This window comes from Lepidochelys kempii, chromosome 2, assembly GCF_965140285.1.
Source record: "Lepidochelys kempii isolate rLepKem1 chromosome 2, rLepKem1.hap1, whole genome shotgun sequence".
Taxonomy (NCBI): Eukaryota; Metazoa; Chordata; order Testudines; family Cheloniidae; genus Lepidochelys; species Lepidochelys kempii.
Window position 1 is genome coordinate 218264126 of NC_136381.1, and position 20996 is coordinate 218285121.

General features: G+C 40.9%; 1 protein-coding gene across 3 annotated transcripts in view; it reads left to right on the plus strand.

The window, feature by feature from the left end:
• The window catches only part of THSD7A (thrombospondin type 1 domain containing 7A), a 437061-nt gene extending 421026 nt beyond the window's left edge, over positions 1–16035 (plus strand). For 2 of the 3 annotated variants that reach the window (XM_073333830.2, XM_073333832.2), the window contains 5 exons: positions 2488–2583; positions 6303–6385; positions 6795–7005; positions 10535–10622; positions 12297–16035. In XM_073333830.2, coding sequence (XP_073189931.1) covers positions 2488–2583; positions 6303–6385; positions 6795–7005; positions 10535–10622; positions 12297–12381 — 563 coding nt within the window. In that variant the 3' untranslated portion in view covers positions 12382–16035. The remainder of the gene's footprint in view (positions 1–2487; positions 2584–6302; positions 6386–6794; positions 7006–10534; positions 10623–12296) is intronic. The other variant, XM_073333834.2, reaches the window with a different exon arrangement.
• The last annotated feature ends 4961 nt before the right edge of the window (positions 16036–20996 follow it).

Below are 20996 nucleotides of genomic sequence, written 5' to 3' on the forward strand. Positions count from 1 at the left end.
TGGTATCAGCTCTTGTGAACCTGCCATTCGAGCCCTTCGCCTCTTGCTCCCTCCTATGTTTGTCTATGAAAGTTGCCTTCCTAACTGCAATAATCTCTACTGGGAGAGTGGGTGAGCTTGGGTCCTTTATGGCAAATCTTCCTTACATGGTGTTTCATAGGCATAAAGTATTCTTGAGGTTGCATCCCAATTTCATCACAAAGGTTCCTTCTTAACTTCACCTGAACTAAACAGATCACCTGCCTAATCATCTACCCAAAGCCTATAATAACAGGAAGGACAAGCGGTGACACTCCGTGGATGTATACAGGGTTCTAGCCTTCTACTTGCACCAGAGTAGGCCCTTTTGGGATCCTCTGAGGTTCTTAATATCCATAGCTGAGAAAACGGGGAGGAAAGCGACCTCTTCCCAAACCTCTCCAATTGTGTCCTCCTTTGCTATGAACTTATTGAAGCCCCTCCATGTCAGATTTTCAGGATTCATTCAACCATAGTCCAAGCTGCCTTGTTGGCATTCCTATGAGGAGATCTGCAGGGCAGTGACTTGGGGGTCCATTCACACTTTCACTAAACATTATACCCTGGTTCAGGCTTCTGCAGAGGATGCTTCCTTTGGTTCAGTGATCTGTGGTGCAGGACTCTTCCTTGCACCCTCATCCTCAGTGAGCACTGCTTGAGAGTGACCCACAGTGAATATCCATAGGGACCAAAGAGAGGATACTTACCTTAGAGTAACTGGAGTTCTTCAAGACGTGTGGTCCCTATGGGTATTCCACAACCCACCTTCCTTCCCTTCTGCTCACATCCTCATGTTGTTTGTGGTAGAGTAGAGTAGGGACTAAAGGGATGGTCAGTCCATGATGCCCCTTATGCCCTCATTTCAGAGCACAAGGAGGTATAAGGATAAAGGCATAGACCAACAGACACTGCTATTGAAGAGTTTTTTGGTCTCGGATGCATGGAGCGCATGTGCACCCACAGTGAATACCCATAGGAATCACACATCTCAAAGAACTTAGGAAAGTATCCTTCCTTTATTGGCCCAGCTCTACTCCTGTGTTCCAGTCCAGTGCCTAAACCATACAACCATCTTTTTCAGAAATAACCTGTCAACTTCATTAGAGTAAGAGTACAACTTTGTATCGCTCCATAGACATGTACAAATGAGAGCGCTAGAGTTAATCGCATTCTTAAAAGCTTAGCTGGCTCAGGGCCAGAGTGCTGAGCACATTGAAGGATAGAGCCTGAAATGACTGATGGAGTCCTAATAGTTATTTGGTTTCTGTCACTACTACTGGTGGGTGCTGCAAGTTTAGAAATAATATGTCACCCTTAGTGGGCAAGCAAAATCACACACCCCACCCACCTACTAGTCACTCCCACCCTCCACCTACTTGCCACTGGATGTTGCATCTAAAAGAGAAATAATGGCTTGTTCCCTACTTAAATAATTACTGTGGGCTGCTATTTAATTTAAAGACTATTTCTACTACAGTAGTCCCTAAAGGCCCCACCAAAGATAGGACCCTATCTTTGATCCAGTCCCTATCCAGTCCCTGGATCAAAGAGCTCACAGCCTAAATAGGCAAAGGGTGAGAAAGGAAACAGAGGCACCGAGAGATGAAGTAACTTTTGGCCAAGCTCACACACAAGGTCTCCTGACTTCCAGTCCAGTGACCTCTCCTTTAAACAAAGGCTAGGGCTCAACTGTCCTTAGGGTCATTTCCTCATTTCTCACAAGTGCTTTATTTCAGTTAATCATCATAGATATTTACAAATGTAAGGAGCGTCAGGTCTATAGATTAAAAAGGGTCAATCTCTTTGCACAATATTTATAGTAAATGTGCATGGAGTGTTTAAAAACACTAAGGGCATGGCTACACAAGAGCTGGAAGATGTACATGTCAGCTCCAGGAGGCATCCCTGCACTAACTCTGTCCGACCTAGAAATGTACTCCTGGAATTTACACCTTCCAGCTGTAATGTAGACATATCCTAAGTGTGCAGAACTTGCTGCGGGCAGTGAACAGTAGTTGTGTCCACCCAGTTCAAGGACAATATGGTGGCCCTACATAATCAGGACACAGTCATAGGTTTGTAGTCCATTTCTGCTTTACACTCATGTAACTCCCATTAGCGTTAATAAAAATTATCCAAGAATAGAACCAATACAGTTTTATAGTGCTAGATACTTCTTCTGTAGATATAATTATTGCAATAGAGAGAGCTATTCAATATGCAAACAGAAAGAAGAACAAAGTTACAATAGTTTCAGAAGCATATTTGATGTATTGTTTTGTTTGAACTGTCTCCAAAACTTCATAAAAATAAGATTTGCATATTATAAAACAGTGGGTTTTTCCCCTGGATTGTAGGTTTATTTACATGTCTGATCTGCTGGTAGACATATCTGTTTATGCTGAGTAACGCTGCATTTTCCCGGGGCTTTGTACAGTATTTCTGTTAGTGTCAATGCTTTATGTGCAGATGGTCAGTGTCACGAATACAAGTGGATGGCTAGCCCATGGAAGGGATCTTCTCGGACAGTATGGTGCCAAAGATCAGATGGTTTAAATGTTACAGGTACATATTATTTTTATTTTTCTTACATAGAAATCAGGCCATGAAAAAATAAAAAGGAGTGGAGACATTGCTGCTCTTGTAAAAGGATTTGCAAATAATTATCAGATATTATATTTTCCAATAACAATAAAGAGTAAAAATTCAGTATTATTACTATTTTATTATCTTTATTTGGCATAGTTTTATTTCAAATCATCATATTATTCCATGGCTGGAAGTACTTGAAAGACCTTTTTCCAAAACTCGACTGATGCCACTATGCAAAACCTACTGCTAGAGGGTAACTATAAAATAATGCCGTCCTCACTGCAGCCTGAATATTTTACATTCTACTTTTCTAAAATGTTTTTTCTCCACAAGCTTTAGGATTTCAAATTTCAATGGTTTCCCTATTACACAAAGATCTTTTTATACAAATATGTATAGCATGTATGCATGCAATATATCTGTGTGTGTTTAATATATATATACATATGCGTGCATGCACAGAGGGAGAAAGAGAGCTTCATGGTCTATAAGATGTTAAAATAATAAGAATCTGAGATGAGGCCTGTGAGTTAAATTCATGAGTTTAATTCATTCTTTTGCACCAAGGTGCTAAAGCAATATTAGAAACATTACTGTGTGTCTTTTGCTATTTGTGGTGTAATAGCCAGGTACAAAAGGGTAAATTAAGGAAAGTTCTGAGGTCTCTGACTTGAAGAAAAATGTAGTCTGTTTTCTTTATGTGGGTACATCAGACTCCGAGCTTTACTTAGTCTTAATTTCTTTAACTATTTATATGATTTCATAAGCACATGATCAGTATCAATCAACTGAATGCATACAAATGGAACTTTAATCCATGGATTGTTGACATGACAGATCTGAATGACTCTGAAGTCACTGTTACTGTCTGTCATGTCATTGGAACTCTAATCCGTGTATTGTCACCACAAAATGCTTAATAATCCTTTGGAGCCATCAAGTCTCTTTTGTAAGTGTTAACTGGCATTTGTAAAAATGTTAAAATGTATCCTCTTCACACTGGGTATTGCAGACCCAGTCTGTATGCATATTACAAATCCATACAAAATTGTGTTAGCAGCTACTAGGCTCGTACAATTTTTAATCTCAGTAATTTGGTCATGTACATTTTTCCTTAATTTATGCCATCCGCTAATATCCTTGGATACTTATAAAGTGCTTTGTAAAATTGAATCCATTTGGGAGCTGTAAAGTTGTAAATGAAATCTTGTGCAGGGGGGTGGGGAGACACATCTTATTCTTTTGATTTGGTTTATTCTGGTGCTAATTATGATTTCCTACCAGCTGACCTGCTTAGCACCCAGGCTTGTGGGTCAACAACTGTGGGTAGTCTGCGTGCTGGCCTGCCTTGGAGTCAGGAGCCCCAGGGCTTCCAGGGTTTATGATCCAGGGCGGACTGCCCCAGGGCCAGGGCTGTGTTCCCTTTCACAGAAATTTTCTAAATGTTTGGGGTTTTATCATAGAAATGTAGGGCTAGAAGGGACCTTGAGAGGTCATCTAGGCCATCCCCCTGCTTTGAGGCAGGATTTAAGACCATCCCTGACAGCTGTTTGTCTAACCTGTTCTTAAGAACCTCCATTGCCAGGGATTCCATAACCTCTCTTACTAACCTAGTCCTATACTTAATGATCCTTATAGTTAGAAAGCTTTGTTCCAAATTTGGAAATATAGAAGTCCTCCAAAACTGGGTCACTTTTCTCCACCCAGCTCTAATTAAAATCTTATATGGGCTTCTGGCCCTGACGGAGCCAAAGCACTTGTCTGGTTGACAAATGGGACTTCAGGACATGCTTAAGTACTTTCTTCAGATGGCCTCTTATGTATTGAACACAGAAGACTAAGGATCAGATAGGGAACTTTTAGGCCCACCAAATATATGTTCACAGTGTTGGGTATGATTTACAGTACCATCCACAGACCTCATTAAGACAGGGGTGGCCAACCTGTGGCTCCAGTACCACATGTGGCTCTTCAGAAGTGAATATGCGGCTCCTTGTATAGTGACTGACTGCAGGGCTGGAGCTACAGGCGCCAAGGGGTGCTCACTGCTCAACCCCTGGCTCTGCCACAGGCCCTGCCCCCACTCCACCCCCTCCCTGCCGTGCCCTCGCTCCTCCCCCCGAGCCTCCTGCATGCCACAAAACAGCTGATCAGGAGGTGCAGGTAGGGAGTGGGAGGCGCTGCTGGTGGGCAGGAGGCGCTGAGGGCGGGAGCGGGGAGCTGGTGGGGGGCTGCTGATGTATTACTGTGGCTCTTTGGCAAGGTACATTGGTAAATTCTGGCTCCTTCTCAGGCTCAGGTTTGCCACCCCTGCATGAAGAGATCAAATCTGCCCTCAGATACAGATATTGCCCTCGGCCTTGATTTCAGTAGGATTGCATATGTTCTTGTAAGAACAGAATGTGGCTTAGTGTCAGCCTGTTGCTGAGAGTACTGTATTTCTTTGCAGCTGCCATATTGTTTGGTTGGGTCTGAAATAATTTATTTTTATTCATATATATTGAAATATTGCATGGTAAATTATATTTCCATTTGTATTTATTTACTCAGATTTTATTTAGTCTGTCACAATATAGTTCTGAATAGTTGTTTGTTTGTTGTTCATTTAGGATGGTGTTTTCACAGATTCATTAACTCAAATTGAAATGGGTGATGAGGCAGCTCTTTTCTTCTGCAGCTGTCAGGATGACTGATACTTTGTTACATGGGTGCTTGCAGGCGTGTGCCTGGTACACACACCAGAGTGTAAAGTTGTATTCCCTATGGATGGGCAACATTTCTTATGGCAGGGTTTCCTTTATTCATCATCCGCCCTCCTGTTAACACCTGGCTTTATATAACTGCATCTAACTGCATCTTCTGTGAGAGTGACCATAGTCACTTAACAGGATTTCATCATCATTTCACACCAATATAAGGGTGTAATTACTTTAGGAGATTTGGGACATAGTGCAGGCAGGTTACAATGGGTGGCCTCTAAATGTAAAAATTTTAAACTGGTACACTGCCCTCTTTTCCAGGACAGAAGGAATTAGATAAATCTTTTAGATAAATTAATGAAAAAAAACAAAATATGCAGAGGGAAAAAAAGAGCTTTAATGTTTTCCCCATATAAAGCACCCTGTACAAAAATTACATAATGTTTCTCATGGCTGTCATGTAAGTACTAGTTAGAGCCATGACTGCAAGAACATGATTACCCCCTGAAAAACAAAATGCCCCTCCCAAACACACACACAAGCATTAACTGTGGCTTGAACAATCCATAAAAGGTACATAAAAGTATTTGGCATGTCAAGCACCTTCTTATAAAGTGCAGATCAATACAAATAAATCTGCCTACAAGAATTCATGCAGGACTAAGAAAGCCATCCTCCTCCTGCTTTGGTACAGTAGTATCATCCTAAATTCACACAAGCAAGGAAGTTCCTTGAAAGTACTATTTCTATTATTATAGCTATTATTACCCCAAAGTGAGAGAAAATTCCATTCAAATAAACATCTAGAAACTTGGGTGTTCATCCCTAGTTCAACTGTATCTGTTTGGTCTAAGAATTGAATTGGAAGTCTTGTAAGATCAGGATCTTACAAAATTTTCACACAAGCAAGAAAGTACCATTTCATGGCTGAAGTCAGTAATTTCAGTGGGGGTGAGGTGCTATTGTGTCAAAATCTGATTTTGTATCCTACAGGGGGCTGTTTAGTGATGCGCCAACCAGATGCTGACAGGTCATGTAACCCACCGTGCAGTCAATCCCATTCTTACTGTAGCGAGGTATGTGTCACTGCATTGGAACAACATTGTTTCAGTACCCTTACTGTACACTACAACACAAAAATAGTGAAGGCTAAAAGCCTTTATATATGAAAAATAGTAACATAGCTCCTCATTAGTTTTCAAGATATTTTGCACAATAGAATCAAGATTATTGAAGCATTTTCAGAGCTCTCACTAGTGTTAAATTTTTTAAATCAACCTCAAAACATTAATCCTTCCCATTAAATATGTAAACTGCACTGCTTTGATTCAATAGGAGATGCCACACAAATACATCCAGAGGTGCCCTCCAGGCTAGTGCTCATCAAAACAATCTTCTCTTCCCGTCATCAATGTTGTCATGATTTAAAGCGCTCAGAGAGCTGTGTGTTTCTGGTACACAGTGTAAAACACTTGTTCCCTACAGACTAGAACGTGTGGTTGTGAAGAAGGGTACACTGAAGTAATGTCCTCTGATGGCACACTCGAGGAGTGCACACTCATCCCTGTGGTAGTAATCCCCACTATGGAGGACAAAAAAGGAGATGTGAAAACCAGTCGAGCTGTGAACCCCACCCAGCCATCCAGTAACCAGTCAGGACGAGGAAGGACCTGGTTTCTGCAGCCTTTCGGGCCAGGTGAAGTCATTACATGAGCAGTTAGTGATCCTAAGTACTGCAACAGCATTTGGCATTTAAGCTGCTCTGATGCCAAAAGTCATTAAATGTTTATTTAAGAATGCAGTCATCTGCAAGGATTGAACAAAAAGGAAGAGACATATGTAACCCCACCCTTCGCTGCTGCTTCTGCATCAGCATATTTAATTAAACTGTATATTACAGAAGGGATAGAATTTTCTTCCCTGATACTTCTTGTTTGAAATTTTCCAGTGAGAAGAACTGGAAATACTGTAGAGGGAAAATACTGTGAAAAGCCTGGGAAGTAGTCATAGTTCGCAGCACTTACTGGATATCCGATTAAGCAATCGGGGTTAAAAATATGACTGAGATAACTCAGGAGGTCAGAACACTCTCTAAGGACTACAAGGACCTGGATGCCTTTTTTCCCCACTGATACCACTGGTGTGGTTGTGGTTTGTAGAAGATGTAAACATTTTAGCAGGTCAGGTTTTCATCTGGAAGTTTTATTACACTTATAAAACTCAAACATCTCAGCTAGAAGTATCTGCATCACCACTTAAATGCTCCAGTGATGAGAACTATAGAAACGTCTTGGATGAACAGATTGTCTTGATCTGATGCAACTACATTTCTAGCCTGATGTTAGTAGAGCTACACAATAGTTGTTGTTTGTATTGTGGTAGTACCAAGTAGCCCCAGTCATGGACCAAGACCCCATTGTGCTAGGCACTGTACAAACAGAACAAAAATATCATCCCTGCCCCAAAGTATCGGTACTTTTAAGTACTGATCCAACATGAAAAGAACTTTAATCAAAACACCATGCTTCCCTAAGCAAGTATCTCATATTTCTTACATGCTACCTCATTCCCTGTAATTCTAAAGTAAGTTTGGTGAAATTCTTTGATGTGGCTACCCACTCCACTCCAACTGACCTGACCTAAAATCTCAACTAATAGCTATTATTACCCCAAAGTGAGAGAAAATTCCATTCAAATAAACAACTAGAAACGTGGATGTTCATCCCTAGTTCAACTGTATCTGTTTGGTCTAAGAATTGAATTGGAAGTTTTGTAAGATCAGGATCTTACAAAATTTTCAGTACTTCCTGATTTCAGCTAAAATGGAAATACCAGTTACCACAAGAGAAACATGAATAGTACAGAAACAGTCTCTGTTGTTTCAGTAATTCCACTTTTGGTGAAAACCAGGAAGGTGGGAGCAAAAGTAAAAAGCAAGGCAATGTTTTAAATTCTGAATAAGGTTCAGGTTTACTTGATTCAGTTCTAATTTTGGTTGAACATTTAGATCATTCTTATTTTATCCAAACCAGTACTCCCATCTCTAAAAATTACCCTGCCTAGTTCTGTAAGAATCATATTAGACAGTTTATTGCAAATTTCCAGATAACATTATACAACTTGAACTTTGGCTTTAGCTGTAGATTAACAAAACATCAGCAACTGTAAATGATCCCCCCCTGCCCCACACTACCGCCCTCCACCCCAAAACCCACCACCACCTTGCTGAATATAAATAACCCTGTAAGGAAGACACTGAGCACTTTAATCATAATGAAATCTGAATTGCTATCACATCCAATATTGGATAAGTCAGGGCAAATCTACTGCCTCAGTCCATCTTTAATGGATCAGTTGTTTCATTGCTTCAGGTTATTAAGTGTTATTAGCTCCATTACATTAATCCAGCGAAAATGTTTTTCTATTAATTAGTCTAAATCAAGTAGTCTGCATGACTGCCAGCCCCTGGGTTGTTAGATAGTATAAAACCTGCGTACCTACCTGTGCAGCCTCAGAGAAAGCTACTGGGAAGTTTAGGAAGCAAACTCTGTGTGAATACATTTATCGTTAATACGCTGTCAAAAGCTCCACTGTAACCTTCACTGAAATAGCTTTTTGGTTCTGCAAAGTTATCAAAGTACTATAAAGGCGGTTTTTGTTTTGTTTTTTAAGAACTGCACCATAAAACAAAGAAGAATGGCTACTATAAAGGGTTGGCTTGAAGCTCACAATTTCACCAGTACTTGCTTGGTATGATATTGAAAACACCACCACAAGAATAGAGTATGGTTTGTTCTACCCTCCATGGGCATATTTTGCCCTAACACATATTACACTCTCTACCATCCTACTGACAGTACTGGAGATGTATATGGTATAGTCAAGGCACAATTTGACCCCTTGTGTGAAAAATAATTCACACAAATGTGAGTGGGAGGTATCACATGTGCATTGACAAGAAAATTCACGTTGGTATATATGTTCTAGTCAGCCTACTGCATAAGAATTTGTTTTCAAATATTAGATTCGCTTTAGGGGCAGGTGGGATGTATTTTTTCTGAGCTAGTTCAATGTCAAACCAGTTCAAACCCAAACCTATTTTTAAAAAGGACATGTGAATAAGTAAGTCCTTCTCTCTGACCTTTTCTGAAATCCATCTTGGGGCTCAGCAGGTCGCGGAATCTTTGCCGCGTTAGCTTCCATCTTCATATTTCAGGAGTTGCAAAGTTTCCCCAAAGTCAAATAGGGACAGTGCATTATGAACACTTCCGATCTACAGCAGGGAACCCCAGATTATGAAAGGATTTTTCAGAGCATTCAGCCAAAACCCACCAGAGAGTTAGAGCAGCTTTTTCCCACTTTCTCCACCGAAGAGTAGGGTGTTCAGTTGGGTCTGTTAGAGCCTGTCTGACATCAGGGGAAAATAGGAGGTGATATGTCTTGTAACTATAGGCATTTAAAACCGAGCTGTGGAGATATAAGATCCTTGATAACAGCAGACTGTAATTCTACTTTTGTTTAGACTACAGGCCAACAATAAGTTTGGAGGGGTGGGGGGAAGGAAGATGTTCCAACAATGCAATTAAAGAGGAAGGAAGCAGAAGATCATTGTCTAGGTGTGCAGCAAGGAGAACTGTTGTACTCAAGACAAAATAAGGAGTATATCAGACACTAGACTGGTCACTAAAGCTATCTAAAAAGAGAAAAAATCATGTGAAAATGAGAACATATAGATTATTTTGCCAAAATAAAAGTTGCACTTAAAAAGTGTTTTCCATTTCTCCTGAGTGAGGAGTACAACACTTAAAATCACACTCACTCTCCAGGATTACCCCTTACCAACTGATACAGGGTGGTAGTTTGTCTGTGATCGCAGTTGAGTAGGTTCACATCACCTAGTTTCTCCCATGTCCACCTGCTCTGTCCTGATAAGCAGGCAGCCTATTGAAAAGTACAGCATGACTGCAAACAAGACTGTGGGCTTTTTGGGTGGCTGGCCTGCTCACAACTTGCAGTGCTCACTCGTAAATCAAACCAAAACTGCTTTAATGTTCAGCCTTGTCATCTTGAGAGTGTTTTTAACCAAACCTGTAACTGAGTAATCTAATAACACCTGTACATATTAGGCTTCAATGCTGCTTGTGCAGACAATAATTATTGCTATTCAAACCTGCAATGCAACAAGACTAACCTGTAAACTAATGACTAACATTCATTCCTTTTAGATGGGAAGCTGAAGACCTGGGTTTATGGCGTAGCTGCTGGTGCATTTGTTTTACTCATCTTTATTGTTTCTATGATCTATCTAGCCTGGTGAGTTCTTTAATTATTCCTAAATGAACACGTGGAATATGGACTGTGTATTGAGCATTTCACTGACTCAGATTCAGCTATGGGAACTACATCGAGTATACAGTCTTCAGAGTTTGGTGTGCATATGCTTTTGCCCAAAATAAGCTTACTGGCAGTTGCTACTTCTGTATACTTTTTCAGTGGATTAACAACTTTCTTGAGGCCTGAAAAATATTGTTTTAGAAATATGAGCCACGTTAAAGATGTCTTTAGTAGTTGTGTGCATTTAATGTCTCCAATGCAACTGCCTTTCAGTTTGTCTCCATTAAGTATTACTGTATTATCACCCAGAATAATACCCCAGGAGCTGTGTTTTTGGAGGTGTAACAACCCTCCACCCCCCCAAAAAAAGTGGCTAGGTAAGGCTAATTTAATGTTTGTTCCCTATGAATGGTCCAAGAGGTATATCGGGGTGCCCAAATTTTGTGACCAAATATTGACATAGCAACTTATCAGGAGCCTGAGGTATAATGTGTCTGTACATTTATTCTACATGCTGTGGGCCAGATCTTAGCCTCTGTGGTTACTTTGTGCCAAGACTAGTGCAAATCTAGTTGCCTGAGGATTTCTGCAGTAGGGGAATCACTGGGTTTGGTTAGGACCAATATAGCAGCTTCTGTGCAATCCCACTGGTGGTGAAGGTGACATGGCCAGGGAAACGTGTGTTTGGCTGGAACACAAACAATTCCTAACCACTGAAATTGCTCCTTTTGGGGACATAGGTAGATGAAGCAACTTTGCATAGCCCTCAGGCAACTCCAAATTGAACTTCAGAGCTGGGATGGAGTGGTACTAGAGTGGTTTAAATATAGCTTCATGCCCTGCCCCAAGTGAAGCTAACAATTAGGATTTACGTATATTAATCTAATATTACCAGTTCCGGAGAATCAAGTATGTTTTGTTTGTGCATTTTAGATATTTACACCTGTGCCAAGTAGATTTAAAACACTACTGAATTAAAGGTAACTAGAGAGTCAGTATCCATCCAGTATAGGCATTTCCTGTCTGATGATACCATTTAGAATTAATCTATTTGCTGCTGCCAGTATATGTATTTTGGAGGACGTACCAAGATGCACTAGTCAAAAAGTTCTTGTTGAAGATAGTGTGCCACAGCAACAGGTATTTAACTCAATAATGTGATGTAAATGATTAATTTCAGGCACCCTATTCAGATCATCAAGTTAATGATGAAAGAATACCACCAGCGATGGGCCAGAACCTCTAATCTGAACCCCTTAAAATTTCAGGGGAGATTAAAATATTTAGGTTCCAGATCACATCTACAACTGGAGGGAGCCTGGTTGTGGTTTTGATGCAGCCAACACATTGCACAGAAAGCAAAACTTCCCACCACATTCATGTTTTGGTACAGTCATATATCAGAACCAAAATCGAATCTCGATTCAAATACTCTGCCTCTCACTGAAAAATTGGTATTTAAAGAGACTGTGACTTTTGGATGTTTAAGGAGTTATTTCAGCTGAAATTGAGGATTTATACACTTAGATTTTACCGACAAACAATCCATCCAGTTTATAAATAATTACTATACCACGTTAGATTTTCATTTACAGAGAGAGGTTCATTTTTAAAGCTGAATTTATTTTCTAATAACTTTATTAATTGTTTCAGCAAAAAGCCAAAGAAACCCCAGAGAAGGCAGAACAATCGGCTGAAACCTTTAACATTGGCTTATGATGGAGATGCAGATATGTAAAATATAACTTTCCACTGCAGCAACTGGATTCTACATTACTGTGTTGAAATCAGAGGGTGTCCAAAGGCACAGGGGCATGCTACAGAGAGGATTTTAGGCGGTTTTTGTTTTTGTTTTGTTTTTTAAGAACTGCACCATAAAACAAAGAAGAATGGCTTTCATAATGCCCATGGATATTCAAGGCATAATTGCTTTATTCTAAGCCATGAGCACAGAGAATTCTGGCAGATTGAAAACATTAATGTGTTTTTTTGAAACTGTCAAAACCACCTCAGTCTCCAGACCACTGTGGCTCATTTAATATTCACAGTTGAGAGCCCTGACGCCAGACTTACCTTCACAATTAACCATGTATAATCACTGAGCATGAAGAGTTTGTACCAAGCTGTCTATAACTCTTTATATTCAAGCATAACATATATACTCAGTTGAAGCATATGTATTATTCTGTCAAATTATATACTTGTTAAAGAGCATTTTAGTGCTTAATAAGCTGTTAACTGAGAAGATTGGACAAGTTCAGCATCTTGGAAATTGTGTAGCTTGTGTTAACCTGCATTTCAGAGAGCAAAGATTCTCTTGCAAGACTGTTCTATTATCACTCCAAAGTATCAAAGCTTCATATACACAAGTATCTAGGAAGGAAACATCCTCAGATTCAGTATTTTATAGTGGTTACTGTCTGGAAAAATGAATACCTGGTGTAAATGTTACAATATGTTTCTACTTTCTCTAACTCTCAAACTGTTGCCTGCATCTTTTTTGCTACATGTTAGGCAAATTTTTGCACTATATTAGTGCAGCATGATATGCACTTAACTAGTATTGCCATAGAAACTGCCTCTTTTCAAAAAGAATGATGATGCATCTTGTGCCAGGAGCGTCAAGCAGGCATTTCAGTTCTTGAATCCTGAAGAGAGTAGAGTTCAGCTTGGACTGTGACTGGATGGAATCAGCTAATACATGTACTGTATACACTGTTTCTCATCACAGCCGCCATTTTGTAGTCTATATCGTGGCAGTAATATAAGTGTCTAGTTTCTTGCCCATCTACTTATACAAATGTAGATTCTCCAGTTGGTTTCTAATTGTACTTTGAAGGCTGTTTATGACTAGATTTTTTATATTTGTTAACTTTGTTTAAAAAAAAAGAAAGAAAAGTGGTTGCCCTCTCATCTTGAGTGAAATATTCTGATTATTTGTTCAGCTAAATGAAGAAAGTTTGTTGCGTATTTTTCCTCTCCCAAGCAAAATAATTGCCATTGTAGCTGCCAATGTAAAACTTTCCCTTTAGTTAGGATAACTGGATGTAATCTTTACCTTTAATCATTCAGCTAAAGTCTTAAAAGTACTGGTTAAAGAAGGATATCAAAATATTTGCCTCACTAAACAGTCAGATAACTTTTTCTTAACTCTGGTAGTATAACAGTTCATTGCCACTCCTTTCTTTACATGTTAACCTCGTCCATCCCTATAGCTTTCATTGTTATGCTTCCCCAATGAAGCATGTTGTGCTACCATTGTATCTACACCTGTCACAGACATGACTCATGACCTGAGAGGGCTTACTCTACCAGAATGGCTTCTAGAAATGTCGCCTAAAAGAAAAAGAAAAATGACTGTGCTATTACCAAGCAATATAATGACAAGACTTTATCACAAAACCTTTCAAAAAACTTGTTGTGTAAAGTTCAGTATTAGTGTCTCAGGTCTTTTACTAACCTCCACCATTCCTGTGCACCATTCCCAAGCACCAGTTTTTGTACAGCCAGTAAAACTATACACTTTGCCAACTTTGGGCTGGCTCATGTATCCACTGAAATCACTGGGCGGCATGAGTCCTGATTCCATTGTCAAATTGTCATTGAAATCAGTGTGTTTTGTTCAAAAATCAAAAGTAGAATATGGTAATACCAGTGTTTTGATATCACGCTATGATATTGATCTTTTCCTAATGCATAGATAAGAAGACAAGAACAAATGTGTGTGTCAATTAGCAATAGGCATTTGTTCAGGTTCCATTTCACACCTTACACCCCAATCCTGCAACTTGTTGGCGGACTGCCAGACCAGCCCAACACTCCACAGAACTCTATATGGCTCCTTGCTGTGGCAGCAGTTCACTTACATACAACAAGTTGCAAGATTGAGGCTTTAATCTTATATCATTTCATACAGACTGAGGGCAAAAAAAAAAATATGTACAAAGTTAAGTTCTTTGAAGTGTTTCAGTGAGAAACAATAAAAAGTTAGTTCTTACTTTATCAGACAGACAAAAAAAAATGAACGGTGGGAAAGTTACCAAATTGCAAATAAAACTTTAAAAATATGACGTTGAAACTTGGTCATGGATGAATTAATTACCTTTGGAAGCCCATTTCTGGGTGTTGAATTGTTTCAGGCGAACATCTCTGTCCGTGCGGATAAGTGAGGACGGTTCTTAAATTGGCAAGAAGTTACCACTGTTAATTACACTGGCTAGTCTTTTAGCAGGAGCTCCGCTGTAGCGCTCGCCATGAAGCCTGTGTGAACCTGAACACCCAAAATTTCACAATTTACTTCCAATTAAAGCTTTGCTATCATCTGTTGTTCCCCATATAAAATTACTATTGCTAAAATGCAGACAAAGAGTGGGTGTTTGGCTTTTACAATCCATACAAGTATTTCATGAGAAAAGAAAATCAAGAGCTGGTACAGATCTGCAATTGTATTAAATTCTGTGTTTTGTAAAACTGGAGCTAGAATAGCCTATTCTTTCTTTATGAAGAAAGGCATTCTTTAAAAAGATTTTTAGGATATGAGGAGAGTTGTAAGTCTGTAAATCTAAAAGTTACAAAAGGTGGTCAAGCCCTGTAAGTATGAAACAGTTAAAAAAAACCCCGCAAGTTTCATAAAGAATGAAGAGTAATTTGCTTTAAAAACCAGAGTGCTTCTACAAATCCAGTGCCTAAAGCAGCCACTACTGTAGTTTGTTAGTGTGTGAAAGTAATGTTTCCAGTGATCAAGTGTCTCTAAGCCATTCAGAAAATAGCTGAGTAGATATTTTCTTGTTGGTGTGGTGGTTTGTAATTTCCTTTAAAAAATCTGTAGTTTCTAGATTACTGTGTCTGCTTTGAGTCCTGGAGCACTTTCTTTTCAAAGCTTTGCTGATACTGCACAAGATTCTGTATGTTTGCTATAATGCACCCATTTTAAAATTCCCTTTCTGCCACCAAAGTGTAATAAAGTCCATTTTAACAATCTGAAAGACCCACTTAAATACTCTGTATAAATCACTGTAAAATATACCTTGGATGAAACTGAAATCTGTCTTTTACCTTTATGTAAATCGTGCTCACCCAAAGTTAAGAGTTTATTTTGCCTAACTTAATTTACTTGAATATTTATTTTGTAGAATAAGGAGGCAGCTGTCTGAGGAATGTTTACTTTTTTTTTTGGTTAATGTTAATTTGTAAATTGTGTAATGCATTTTTATTTTTTAAATTATGTATATTCTTTTTTAATGCACAAAATGTTTACGTACAACTACTGCAAATTTGTGTATATTGTCACTAAGCTTTATTCAGTTAATATAGATGGCATGTGAAAATGTAACAAGACTTACATTTTCATATGGGTTATTTTTACGTAACTGATGTATTGCTGACAATAAATTTAAACACAATCATTTTCACGTGTCTGTTATTAAATGATTTTGGCTATGGTGGAGGGAGATGCTAATAAAAGTCCATATCCCTAAAATACTGCCATCTTTGAAATATTATTTTTACTTGAGAGTAAACTGCAAAGCTATTCCTTTAAAAGAGAAGAAATTGTTTACCCTCACAAAATCAGACATCTAGGCCCATTCCTGCAGTCCTTACTTAGGCAAAACTGTGCAATAACTCAAGAAAGAACTGGAGTGTCAGGACTTCTCTGAGCCCTGGTCTACACTAGCGATGGGGGAAGGGGGTGGGAATCGATCTAAGTTATGCAACTTCAGCCACATGAATAACGTAGCTGAAGTCAATGTACTTAGATCGACTTACCATGGTGTCTTCACCATGGCGAGTTGGCTGCTGCCACTCCCCTGTCGACTCCGCCTGCGCCTCTCTCAGTAGTGCAGTACAGGAGTCGACAGGAGAGCACTCGGAGGGTCGATTTATCGCGTCTAGACTAGACACGATAAATCTATCCCCGCTGGATCGATCGCTGACCGCCGAGCCGGCGGGTAGTGTAGACATACTCTGAGTATGAATAGATAGTTTATATTATAATTTCAAATTCTGCTGCTCCTCTCCTGATCTCAAAACTTGATTGGTCAAAAGAAGTATCAATGGAAAAGTCATTTATAAAAATATTGGGGTGGATCCAACTTCCACTAAAAGACTCCCATTGATTTCACTGGATCTGGCACTATGTTGTGTAAAGGACCAAAAAAACAACCCCACAACATAATGGATTACTTTGTCATGTGCAGAGTGGTTGATGAATGCATGATGGCCAAAATAATCCCAGTCTTTTCTAAACCCTAGAAATCTGTAGTGGATTTGCTAGAAAGAAGAGAGATTGAAGTTTTCTGGAGACTGTCTGTATGTTCCTCAAAAAAGTTCAAATTTTTTTTAATGACCATTTCTGAGGTATATTTTTAAACACCGGTTCAGAATATACCTGCCTCCAGCATTACAGACCTACTTTTTAAAAGGGCTTTAAAAAAAATGCTTGCATGGAGGAGTAAAAACTTGGTAAAACTTCAATGGGAGTTGAGTTAGGCCCTCACTGAACTTTAGATAATCCCTCTCTGGTGTCTGTCTGCTTAGTTTCAAATTGCAGTGAAATAGTTTTGCAAAATCAAAGACCATTTTTTAAAATTCAGTCCTGTACATACATAGGATTGGTCAAAACCAGGATGTGTTGCTAGCTACACTACGTACTCTATAAAATAAAAAACCCAGCATATTTTTTTATTTAATAAAATTGCCATAATGTTGCACTGACACTATTCCTCAGTGTGTATTCTGTTCATAGTAGAAAGAGCTGTGCTCCCATTTTCAGTGTTCTAACATGCCTCCACTTTAAACAACTGGTGAAACCACCATGACACACAGTGCATTAGTTTGCATTAAAGGTGTGTACATTCTCGTGCACACTAACTGGCCTGTGTTAACCCGACTGGTGTGCCCAGTAAAAGTTCCTTAGTGCACTTTAAACTGTTTGAAACAAAATGATACTTATGTGCACTGAGGAACTTTTAGTGTGCAGCAATAGGGTCCACGCAGGCCAGTTAGTGTGCACTAAATTTTACATCCCTCTGCAGACTAATGCACCACATAGACAAGCCCAAAGACGTGTTAATGCATTTCATAGATAGGAAGCTACTTACTCCATCTGAATTTGTAAGCAACACTGTAACTTGTAATTCAGTTTGAAACCAAGGTACATGATGATCCTGAAGAAGATTTCCTTTGAAAGACCATGCAGGTAAGAGCAGGTTTGATTATAAACATAAATCAGTATATTTTGTAGGCGATATTATGCTGGGGATGCATTAGAAAAGAACCTACACAATCATTCTGAAGCTTTTTTCTCCTTTAAAGGACTTTTTTGCTTCCTATGAGAGCTCTGCAGATAAGTCTATGGTCCCCTCACCTCGTTGTTGCAACCCTCCTGGTCCTTATTTTAACTCTCTCCTCATCATCAGAACTTTCTCTGTTTTTTTCTTCTCAATAGCAACAGTCACAATGCACAGAAAATTAACAATACCTAAAATATCCCTCCAAAACCATTTACAGATGCAATACACATGCTTTGGAAAATCTTTTTTTGTCCTCACAAGCCAAAAGACCATAACCAAGTTGATATTAGGAGAAGTATCTAACCTAACTGTCCTTTTGCAAACACCTTGCTTTATTGTCTTTTTGGCAGACTCCTTGCTCAAGCAATGACTGTAGTCCTGTTTGTCTGCAGAGCCTTCTCCAATCAGCCAATCAGAAATTTTCTCATAGAAATTGCAGGTCATTTCATATTTTGTAGCAGCTAGGTGATTTCAAGGCAAATAAGGGACCTTTGGGATGATTCCTTTCTTTGGTTCTCAATCAGATACACTGGTGAATGAATCTGAGCTTACCATTACTGGTACAAGAGCCCTTTGCTGCAGTGCCACTCTCAGAAGGACTACCTGATATTCAAAATGTGATACTTAGCAAATATTTCTTTCTGAAATGTTGAAACACCAGTTATTCTTCAAGCGAGGGTCCCTATTTGTATTCCAAATGCGGGTGCGCATGCACACCATACACCGGAGCTGGAAGTTTTTCAGCAGCAGTGTCCGTTGACCCGCACGGCATTTTATGTCACCACATGCTCCATGGAAGGTATTAAGAGGCCATGGGAAGCGACATGCCCTCAGTTCCCTCTTACTTCATGGTCGGAGTCAGAATCCTCTCTTCAGGCTCATAGCCGCTACGAGAATGACAATCCGTTGTAGATAGATAGTTCTGTTGCTGCTTCTTACTTCTGTAAAGAAGTTAGTTATATAGTAGCCGCATACGGGGCCTCCCCATCCCCTTCAGGGGGTTATGCCTCACCTCCTAGGGTTTAAGAACTGCACCTCATGCCCTTGCTCATTCTTTGTGAGCGAAGAGCACATGTGTTGTGCATCTCGCCTAGACAGTAGAGACCTTGTCATCCATTGTGATATCTGCAAGTCCTTCCCATCAAGGACCCATGATGCTTGACTTCTGCACCTCCACACATGCCTCATGGTGGAGGCACTTCAGCCTTGTGGAAAGTCTGATCCTGGACAATCAGTGCCGATTGTGCACCAGCCCTCATGAGTGGTGAGCACTCCGCCCTCAGCTTCACACCCAGATCAGTCAACACCACTGAGACATGAGAAGGCGCACAAAGAGAACTGCAAGCACTCTCATGAACACCTCAGCAGGTCCCTGTTGCAGACTGCCATGACGCATCACATTCCTTTCCCAAGCCAGGCTGGGTTGCATGAGATGTCATACAATGACCCCACAGGGCCACCCCCTAAGACAAGAGCAAGGCGAAGCGGAAGTGAAACCCACCAGCACCATGATGACTGAGGGTCATGATAGCCTGCTGGTGCACGCTCCTCAGCCATGGCAGGATTCAGCAGACAACAGGATATGCCTTGGACACTGGGCCGGACAGATCCACTGGTCCCTACCTCAAACTGCTGTACTCACCCTTGCCACTTCTCTCAGCCCCATGGCCACCTACACCAGTGGATGAGCCGCTCCTCCTCAGTTGTGACCTGTCTCCAGCAGTCATGGTACTGCCTGCACTGACAGCTCCACCACTTCCATAGGCTGCTTCAGACTCTGAGGGCTTCTCAGTTGAAGAGCATCCTCCTCCCTGGTCTGCCAGCATAGTGCGGACTCCTGGGTGTGCCCACTTTCCTGATGCACTATGCTCCGGGCCTGCCAGGGCGGTACCTCTGTCCTTGGGACCCACAGTACCATCAGGATCCCACCTCATGGCACCACTACCCTGTGTTGGACCCTTATCGCCAGCTGTACCCACCATCTGTGGCCTCATATGAGCCCACCCCGTCCTTCTGCCAGCACAGATTGCCTCAGACCCAAGGAGGATCCAAAGTTTGACCCGGCACCAGAACAGACCACCAGAACAGAGAGCAGCCTCTTCCTCTCCAGAAGAGGCCCTTATCCCACGAACCCTCTCACTCCAACAGCCCCAGGAGTTGCTACAGCATTTGACTTGGGCATTCCCCTGGAGGAGGTCCAGGACTAACCTGACCAGTCACTGCACATTCTCCAACCTCAGGACCAACACATATAGCTCTGCCTGTTCACAAGACCATTCTGCACCCACACAACCAGTGTGGCACACACTGGCATCCTATACCCCTACGTCCAAGAGGGTGGAATGCAGGTAATTCATGCTGGCAAAGGAGGCTGACTTTCTGTTCTCCCACTCCCTCGAATACACCCCTCACCTTCGCTGGTCATGCACACGGCCATGTAATGGGCACACCACCACTCCTCCACTTCCACTTGTCCTCCCAGATAAGGTGGCCCCACCTCATAGGCCCCAAATTCTTTTCGTCCGCACACCTCCAATTATCTAGCTGTGCTGGCGAAATATGATTTTAACAATTATGCCAAGCTGGCAGAGCTCTTGAAGGATGTCCCACAGGACAAGCACCAGTGGTTCGAGGCCCTGCTGGATGAGGGCTGCCTCCAGGCTGTGGTAGATGAGGAGGACAGGTCCTCCCACTCCCTGGCCGTGGGGGTAGCGATGAGAGATGAAGTGGGGCTCCAGTCATCCAAATTTCCTAGAGAGGTCCAATCTACCACCCAAGACCTCCTCTTCGATGAGGACAAACTGTTCTCCATGAAAATAGATGCCAACCAAAGCCACAGTTCCAGCCACACCCCCACCTACTAGGAGCCAGCCCACTGATGCCCCCAATCCCAGCACCCATGGCCATCAGCCACTGCCGTGTTTGCCACGAGCAGAAGGCCCAATTTTGATGCAATAATCAAGAGCTGCAACACCCCCTCCCCCCCATGTCATGGTCTGTGGCCCCTGTGACACATTTGGGCCCGTCTTGCCCTATTTACCCACCATTGGGGCAAGATCAC